Consider the following 9,651-nt stretch of genomic DNA (forward strand, 5'->3'; position numbering starts at 1 on the left):
TAGATATCTTCCGGAAGATCAGCCGTCAACGTCTTCCAGAAGGAGCGTGAACTCGCAAATACGCGCACGCGCGTCTTCCGGAAGATGACCCGGCCACGCGGGGTCACGCGTGTTTACCGTATTAACTTCGGATGATCAGAATCAGAATTTAGATTTAAAGCTTTCGTGACTGCAGGGATTCATCTTCTTGGTTCTTTCGGTAAAGTTACGTAGAAGGGAAATAATAAAATAAAAATAAAACATAATACATTTTATTTATTATGTTTTATAATACATTTTATTTTATTATGTTTATTTTTTATTTCACTTCTACGTGACTTTACCGAAAGACAGAATCAGATTGTTGTATTCTCTTTGGTTCTTTCGGTAAAGTCACGTAGATGAAAAATAAAATAAATACTACAGTAATTTTGCTGTGGCTGTTCCACCTGATGACGGAAGCTTGTGTTGCCTCGGAAACGTCGTGATTTAATTTAGATATTTTCATTGTTTTCATCTACGTGACTTTACCGAAAGAACCAAAGAGTTTATGGATCCTTGCAGTCACGAAAACTTCAAATCCAGAATGTTGTAATTATTTATTCTGGAGGAATCCGGTACCCCTTCATATACAGCAAGTTGTTTTTAAGTTTTCACAGCTTTCCATTAGGGCCGGTTGAGAACATTACAACAACAAACGATACGAAAGGCTTGCAAAGTATAGGAATGCAAAACTAAAATCACTTTATATTCTTGATTCTTTCGGTAAAGTCACGTAGAAGGGAAATAATAAAATAATAAAAAGAAAACTACATTTTTTCCCTCCTACGTGACTTTTCCGAAAGAACCAAGAATATGAATCCCTGCAGTCACGAAAGCTTTAAATCGAAATTTAAAATCACTTTCAAAATATACAAAACGAAACTTTTTTTTTTTATATTGCACACCTTATCGGTTCATGATAACTTACTTATTTGCCCAGGAGAGCCATTATGCTGAGTTGTATGACTATTTTTCATGAGGGTAATGTATTAGGTTTTTTTACAAGACGTTTTCAGCCAATTAATGTTTGTTGTTTCATGAAACTGAAACAAGTGGGAGGAAACCGGAGAAAACCCACGCGCGCGATGGGGCAACACTCGATCCCCGTACAGATGGACACAGATGGGAGTCCACGGGATTGAAATTTCACGACAATTTGTGTGGTGGATTGCAGGCGACGTGAATAGCCACCACCGATCGCCCTGTTATTTCAAAACCAAAGTTGGGATCTCATGAGAGATCTGACTTAACAACTTCATAATGTAATCTACAGCGAAACGTCCTCTATAAAAAAAGTCAACATTTTGCTTGCAAAACATTGGGGGGGACCAAATCTTCCAGGGGGTCTGAGGCCCCCCCCCAGAAAAAAAAATCTAAATTTGAAAACGAATTTCCTGCCTAAAATATTTAAGAAATTCACGAACGCATAGGATGGACTTTTTATTGTATTTTTTACAATAATGTCTACTAGTGTATTGTATTACATTGCTCTGTTTCATTGAATGTAAAGGCAGAGATTATGGATTAATAAAGTACAACCATAACCACAATTATATAAACAGAAATCTATTTTATAGCAATATATTGGGGGGGATATTTTGAGCATATTTGAATATTGGGGGGGAATGTGTCCCCCAATATTTATTATAATTACGTGACAAGCACCTAGTCTGGCACACGGATCAACACAACCTTTTAAAATCCTTTATATTAAGTTCACTTGCTTGCTTGCGCGCTTACGACCGTGCAAATCTTTCGGTCGTTTTTTAACCCACTTCCCGTGATCCAATCGAGCTGACATTTTGCACACAGACTCGTTGTGCGTGACAATTTATTTTCGTGAAAATTTTTTTCCAAATTTTTTTTAAATATTTAATTATCAATTGCTTAATGGTGGCAGGCAATCATCTGATCCATAGGTGGCAGCCATCTCAAGCCAGAGGACGAGAGGACTCTAGCCGCCACGCATATAAAGGATTTATAGTGAAAAACTTTGTTTTTACGAGTTACTTTTTTCGGGGCGAGTGTCGAGTTTTGGTGGTGGAGGGGGGCCATCGATGGGTGCGAAATCGTCCCTTCTAATCGAGACAATACGGTAAAGACGGAGGAGGAGGAGTTCCAGAGGCTGGAGAGGGCATCTTGTTGAACAAAACGCGGTATTGTCCACGCCGCCCACCCCCCGCGTTTTCTTCCGTCTTCCGAAATAATCTTGGAAGCGTTGGTGCCCCACGGACGAGGCTCTCTCTCTCTACGTGTGAAGTGAGTGCAGCTTGGTTTAACACGTAGGCTTTCGCGGCTAATAATAGGTCGTTTTTTGGGGGGTTAGATCGCGTATTTACGCGAAATACGCGATCAAAATCGACCTCTATTATGGGTGAGTGAAGCTTATAACAAGAACCTCTCTCCATTACTATTTTTTTCTTCTACATCTCAGCCGCATATTTTTTTTCACAATACCCCATATTTCTGTTTTGTTCTTCCCCTCCCCGATGTGTTAATTATATATTTTTAAGGGAAAGTAGACGTTCATTATGCCTTTAGAGAGGTTTGGAGGTTTATATTTTTTAGATTACGAACGACGCCACACGCACCACGACACGACCGGCCGCTCGGTATTTAGTGTTCGCGGTGCTAACAACGAGGCACATCTAATTCACACTGTTTTCGCAATTATACTAAACGTCGTGGTAAATACTACTTGTGATTATCATAATAGCGGTTCGCCCCTCTGATGTGTTGTTTTTAATCTAAAGAATAAACCCCAGACACTAGGCGCAGGCCTGACTAGGCCTCGTGGGTTTATTATTTTGCCAAATGTCACGAAACGCGTCCCAAAGTGAACGGTGTTTAAAGTCTCTCACACCGACCGCTGCTTTACCATTTAATCGTTCGCGATTAAGGTAAAGGGGGGGACACAAATGCTTTTGTTATCGTACCATTACGTTAAATGGCTTTAACATAACTGTTGTTAACTTTGAAGCGAATGTTTGTGATGGTTAGCACGCTTTGTTCTATTGTGCCCCCCGTAGGCCATCTTCAAGGGGCCCTAAAATAAAGTTTCATTTTAATCGTGGCAGCCCTCTGGAGAATCAACATGGCCTTGACCTTTTAAGAAATTAGACCTACATCCATATGTTGTACAGTATGCTGAACTTCTTTCGCACCGTCCGTAGCCAACCGTGCATATCTGAGGTGCGAACACCAAGTGATTGTAAAATGTGCTAATTGTATTGTATTGTACCCATCCCCCCATTTTAATGTTATGTCCTTTGGCATCCCGTAACAGAATAATGGCCTTTCCTACCACGCCTCGACTGATTTCCTTCCTCATGGACTGAGTCCAAAGTATTCGGTCACTCAGCGTCAGGAAGTTGCTACCGCAGCCAATTACATTATTCGTGATATCTGCTAAGTTAGTAGTAGCCTTGATCGCTTCCATGAACAAGAGACAGGCCACTAAGACCGGTTCAGTTCTGTAACACACCATGCCATTTATTTATAGTTGTGCTGTAACGATTGCCAGTGTTGGCATCGCAGTACCGTGAGAAATGCCCCATGGTTTCGGGAGGCATTATTGATCCAGCCGTGCATGAATCATGGCTGATTTGCTGATTTACCATGTGCATTCGCTGGCAGATCAATAAAAATGGGCAAGAGCAAAGGTGGCAGGAAGAAGGCCGTCGCAGCGGCGCCTGTGGACTCTCCTAAGAGTGACTTCATCGTGGAGAAGGTGCTGGACCGGCGGGTGGTCAAAGGCCGCGTGGAATATCTGCTCAAGTGGAAGGGCTTCAACGAGTAAGTAGCCAGAGGAGGGGGGGCATCACCAGCCAGCCCCAGTTGCTGCCTTGCCTGGCTGAGGCTTTCCATTGTCATAATCACAGCTTGCCTCCGCATTTTTGTTGTGACGTTTATAATCACACAGCTGAGCGCAGGTCCACAAAATCTTAGAGCGTCAATTGGCCAGCACCAAACCCACGACGTCGCAGTTGTAATAGATCTGAGTTAACACGTTTTGTTGAATTGAACACGATTATTATAGGAGCTTTGGAAAAGAGACGATGGAAACGAATTCTAAAGTGGAGCAGTGCGAGAGACCTGCAGTGTGGTGAGTGCGAGTGTTGTTGTGACCTGCAAGCTTGGTGGTTGAACATGGTACAGATGAGACGAAACCGTCACGCTGGTAGACAGACTACTCAACATGGGTGGAGGATTCATAATAGATTTTTAGGTCAAGATTGCACAAGTAAAATGTGTGTCATGAACCCTGCTTCACCCGACATGGCCAATGAATAAAGTTGTCACGTGAACAAACGTGCCAGATTATTACTTCTTCAGAACACTGGCGTTTTGGTGAGAATCTCACAACATAAAAAAATGTGATTTGACATTTTACTGAGTTATAACCAGCATCATCAGGCTATTGCTAGAAATGTGAAAATGTGTGATGCCATCAATGTGCACCCACAAGAGAGTAGGGAGTGGTAGGAAGTGATACTTAAGAGGTTCGTGTATTTGTGTAAATTATTTTACTTTAGCTTCCAGTAAATTACGTTGATGTTCTTCTGGTGTTAATTTCTGCAACTTTTTTTTTACTGATCTGGCCAGTATTGAATTTAGCTTGTGCAACTAATCCGGTAAACTCCTATTGTTAGTTTTGGTAGTTCATTCTTGGTACTGGCTAATATTGTGTGTACTGTGCCAGAATAAAATAACACCAGGGGAACATCAAACACAATTAGTTGCAGTTGCCGAACATGCTTGCCAACAAAGGACATTCAGTTGATTTAAATAAGGTTGATGTTCTATACCGTTATTATTGGCCAAAACTAATTAGACACCGTTAAAATTGAGAGAAATCAAATTAACTTCAACGAGTGCAGCTTGGAAGCACACAACATTAAGTAAACACATTGCAACCTTGATCAAAATTTATTTACATTAATACAACCAAATTATTATTTTAAGATTACTACCCATTTAGTATTACTTTTTTGTGTATGTTGAGCTTGCACCATACGTAGCCAACTATGCTAATCGGAGGTGTGGGGGAAGGACAACAAACTAAACACACCTGCATGTCAAATCTGGGAGTAAAGGTAAAAAGTGATTAAAAGTAATGTATAAGCATATAAATGTGTATATTATGTTAACATATCTCACTTGATTTATTTATTATAATCTCACCATTGAGTACGATTAATTAGCTATTACCTATTTCATCACCTTATTACCATATCTAACATTTGTTGCAAGCTAAAATAAATGTTTATGCGACTGCATTCAACTCTTATCACTTGCCGCCGCTCTATGCCCCCTTGTGCATTAATTGATGACATCCCACCCCCTGGTTAAGGCCAAAGACTGGAGGATATTTGAATCATTCTCGCAAATGGCTGATGATGCCGGTTGCAACTCAGCTAAACGTCTTTCGTGTTTATTAAATGTTGTGAGATTTCTCACCAACACACCGTTATGCTGAAGCAGTAATAAATTCCCACGTTCGTTCACATGCCAATTTCATGAATTTGCTGTTTCGGGTGGAGGAGTGTTTACGACACACATTTTGCTGGCACAATCTGATCCACAAATCTGTTGTAAATCTTAATATTGGTCGCGATAGTCTACACGTGTTAAATGGATGGAGGAAATAATTAGTGAAGTTCTCAGGAATAGTAACCTTAATATTTAGCGATAGAAGAGTGATCAGGACGCGACTGACTGCTGGTGAGCGGGTGATTGGCATGAATCAGTAAGTGCTGGATTATCAATCAACACGACAGCTTTCAAATAAACTCTGTGAATAACAGAGACCTTCATATGCAATATTGTATAAACATTGCGCGTGGATAATTTTTGTTGTCATGTTTTAACTTATGGCATATTTAATTGAAATCTCAATGCAAATGTTAACAAAATAGTAAATTGGTTTTGTTTTACTCTTTTTATTCCCTACAACAGCAGCAATGACAACACCTGGGAGCCTGAGGACAACCTGGAATGCCCGGAGCTGATCAATGTCTTTCTGGAAAAGCAGCGGCAAGCCAAAGAGTTGCTAATCCAAGCAGACCGAAACAAGGGAAAGAGAAAATCTGAAGATAAAGACAGTGATGACACAAAGAAGATAAAAACAGAAGTGAGTGGATGTAAATGTCATGCTATATTTTTTAAAGCATTGTGAGTGATGAATACTTACCCCTCAAATGTTTATCCAATCATATAACAAATTGTGTAGAGTCTTTATTTAGACTGGAGGAATCCGATGATCTATACAGCAATTTTTCACAAATGTCCAGTAATGTTCATCCATTCGCAGAACTTCCTTGGGAATGCGCTTCCCTATATATTCCAATCGCAGACTATAGTGGTATCTTCAATTGCCGCTGTTTTAGCTTTCCGTTGATGAAGGATGTAACAATAGTTTTTTTTGTAGTGTTAGTGGTCAGAGGTTATGTTTTGGGACAGTTGAATCTAAGACCACGTTCCTTGCCCCGCATCTGCACGGACAATAGTCTTGGCCATGAATATAATACTTTTAGGGTTTTGTATTTAAGTTACATTAATATATAACGAATAGGTATTTAATGGGTATATGTATGTAGATATACGAGGGAAATTAATTTGTAGTTCTGGAAATGTTAATATAAATTCACACAATTTTAAGTATAAAAAGGAGCAACAGAAAACATGTCAATCACATGTAAAAACGGTGCTGTAATTGTGTTATTAATGTTATGTGTGTATGTATGCTGCTGTACGTCTAAGCATTGTGCTTAGCCTGCTGTGGGTGATTGTGTCTTTCCATTGCAACAAGCCGAAGGGCTTCGATCGTGGTCTGGAGCCAGAAAAGATTATTGGGGCCACAGACTCCTCAGGAGAGCTGAGATTCATGATTAAATGGTGAGTTACTTTCCTACATCTTTAAATATGTATAGATGCAGATCCGTTCCCAGGGTTACGGCGCTTCGATGTCAAGGTGTCAAATGTAATACATCCGGTTTTATTTGAAGGCATTGAGGGGGGGCCCCCACACAGTATGATTTGTCCCAGGCCCTGCACCCCCCCATGGCTGGCCCTGTTTTTTCATGTTTGTACACAAATGTGTTACGTAAAAACATTCTTCAATCTTATTTGTATCTTGAGCAACCCACCAGAAGATTGAACTATACGTTTACTAATCGTAATGCCGAACAAAAGTTAGACGATTGCATTGAAAGCTGTTTTAAGTTTTAAATTGTGTTGCACGTTATTTGTTGTTTTTGTCCACGACAGGAAGGGCTGTAACGATGCCGACTTGGTGCCAGCCCGGGAGGCCAATTTGAAGTGTCCCCAGGCAGTGATCGCTTTCTACGAGAAGCGGCTCACCTGGAGCGCGGCCGACAATGATAAAGCCTAGGGGGGGATAAGCGTTGTGACCTGGTGCGAGAGAGACACCTTCTGTGTTGGCATCAAATTCCACCTGTCTTGTTTGATACGCTTTTCATTATTCGTTCTGTTATGAGCATTGCACTAAACTCCACCAACAAACGTGTAGTTTAGCCCTCAGGTGCTGTACGCAGAATTATTTAATGTGTTGCTTATGGTATCTTACTAGGTCATTCAATAATTCATACATTATACACTGGGAGAGATAGAGCAAGTTGTTAGTGCACAAGCACGCACGACGAAATATCATGGCAGATTTTAATTTGACTGGGTCATTTCACTGGCCAGTGTTTACTATTTTGTGCACTCAGGAACGTTATTAAATACCTGACCACAATTAGTCTTGTTTGCTGTCATCCATTTTATATTACATTCCAAAAAAATAAATGCACTTTTATTGCAAAGAGTGTTTTTTTTTTGGAAGTTTAATATTTAATTCATTTCTTTGTTGTAAATGCAATTGTCTGCAGTGTTTGGGCAACTTCACAAAACTTTGGGAACTCAGGAACTGCATAAAAAATAGAATTCATATTTTAATTAGTTTGTCAGCTTCACATAATCAAACATATAATTGTTCATTTTATTCCTGAATCTTTTGAGCTGAAAAATATAAATGTTACCGTTTTTATTGTAGAGCAATGGGCAAAAGGGCATTGCTGGAAATAAAACATTGTAGATCCGTTCATAACAAATACACGTTACGCAAGCGTAGAAAATCTTTTAACATTTAAAATAGGAAACGTGCAAACTGTTGCAAATAGTTTCAAATAGTTTTAAAACGAATACAGATTTACAAGCAGGTAGAGTAAACTAATTTAAAATGTGTGTAAAATATTCTTGGCAATGTGACAAAACATTTAATGATAATATGACTTGGGGAAGGTTTGTACAGTAATAACCCGGTTTACGTCTGGGATGGCATTCCTGAAAGGTGCGAAGACGAATATCGAAACGACAGAAATCACAATCGATTTCCTGTGCAGGAGGTGGAGGCAAAGGCTGAAGAGATCGATCAAGATAAGAGACATGATGATGCTGCCACGTCATGTAAATGCGGGTCGAGGCGACGCAAATCATGTAGCTGTGTTAACAAAGTAACGATGTATTTGTTCGTTCTTTTGGTAAAGTCATGTAGATAGAAAATAAAGTGAATAAAATAAAATACAAAACTAATATAGACTGGCTTTGTTCTAATCGGAGTGAGTGTACTGGCAGTCTATTTAGACTAGCATTGGTTATTAAGCTGGGTGAGTGTACTGGCAGCCTATAGTGTAGACTGTAGCCTGGTTCGTAACCTCGGTGAGTGTACTGGCAGTCTATAATGTAGACTGTAGCCTGGTTCGTAACCTTGGTGAGTGTACTGGCAGTCTATAATGTATACTTATTCTGGTACTTTCGGTAATTCAAAAAATGAATGAAAATCTTTGTATTACCGAAAACCAGAATAAGTCTAGCGCTCGGTTTAATAACCATTGCTGCAGTCTACATTATAGACTGCCAGTACACTCCGATTAGAACCAAGCTCCAGTATACATTAGTGTTTTCTTAAATTTGATCATTTTAATTTACTTTATTTTTTCTATCTACTTGACTTTACCAAAAAAAACAAGAATATGAATTCCTGCAGTCGCACAAGTTTTACGTCAAAAGTAACGACAGAAAAAAGGGGGCGACGTAAATCAAGGTATTGCTGTATATACGATACAAAAACATGAGCCATATCCTGTTGAGAGCGTACAATGAAGGTCCGGTGTTGACCGAAGGTCCGGTGTTTAGAAAAGTTCTGGGATCTGGAAGAGGTGAGGCGCCTTTCTCGCTGTGCTTTACCGTATAATGTAATGTACTTGACCAAGTGGAAAATACTACGTTTTGGTGTATTCTATTCAAATTATCAATTTTATTCCATATGTATTGATTTTAAAAACTTTTTTTTGTGTTTTGAAAATAAAAATTTCGATGCTAAATAAAAGCATCTTTTCACACTTGTGCCTGGTCCAAGTATATGTTGTATTGATGCATGCAACTCAACATATGGGAACAGCTTTACCTTGCTTCTTTGTGGGTTCGGTTTGTGCAATTTCTCGCTGTATAATGCTGCTCCTTTCCACCCAAAATGCGCTATTGCATGTGATGTGAATTTTCTCTAGATCCGGCTATGCGGTCGGACGTGGTACAACATTGTGTGTACTTTTAGCGCTACTTGTGCAG

The 9,651-nt window shown here is 39.6% G+C and overlaps 1 protein-coding gene across 4 annotated transcripts; it reads left to right on the forward strand.

The window, feature by feature from the left end:
• Nucleotides 1–2,133: 2,133 nt before the first annotated feature.
• Nucleotides 2,134–9,423, forward strand: LOC144934413 (chromobox protein homolog 3-like). 4 transcript variants are annotated; one of them, XM_078860147.1, is made up of 6 exons: nucleotides 2,134–2,280; nucleotides 3,658–3,816; nucleotides 4,061–4,126; nucleotides 5,980–6,154; nucleotides 6,833–6,918; nucleotides 7,291–9,423. In XM_078860147.1, exons 2-6 carry the CDS (start codon nucleotides 3,668–3,670, stop codon nucleotides 7,412–7,414), a joined length of 600 nt encoding a protein of 199 aa, XP_078716273.1. In that variant the 5' UTR covers nucleotides 2,134–2,280; nucleotides 3,658–3,667; the 3' UTR covers nucleotides 7,415–9,423. The 4 variants fall into 4 exon arrangements, with proteins under 4 accessions (XP_078716273.1, XP_078716281.1, XP_078716299.1 ...); XM_078860155.1 differs by having other exon boundaries at nucleotides 5,983–6,154; XM_078860173.1 differs by lacking the exon at nucleotides 4,061–4,126 and having other exon boundaries at nucleotides 5,983–6,154.
• The last annotated feature ends 228 nt before the right edge of the window (nucleotides 9,424–9,651 follow it).

This window comes from Lampetra fluviatilis, chromosome 1, assembly GCF_964198595.1.
Source record: "Lampetra fluviatilis chromosome 1, kcLamFluv1.1, whole genome shotgun sequence".
Taxonomy (NCBI): domain Eukaryota; kingdom Metazoa; phylum Chordata; class Hyperoartia; order Petromyzontiformes; family Petromyzontidae; genus Lampetra; species Lampetra fluviatilis.

Bases quoted from the DNA above. Each gene is read 5' to 3' on its own strand.
- LOC144934413 (XM_078860147.1), top strand. From the start codon at position 3,668: ATGGGCAAGAGCAAAGGTGGCAGGAAGAAGGCCGTCGCAGCGGCGCCT. The intron at 3,817-4,060 runs GTAAGTAGCCAG...CGATTATTATAG, and splicing joins AAGTGGAAGGGCTTCAACGA to GAGCTTTGGAAAAGAGACGA. The intron at 4,127-5,979 runs GTGAGTGCGAGT...TCCCTACAACAG, and splicing joins TGCGAGAGACCTGCAGTGTG to CAGCAATGACAACACCTGGG.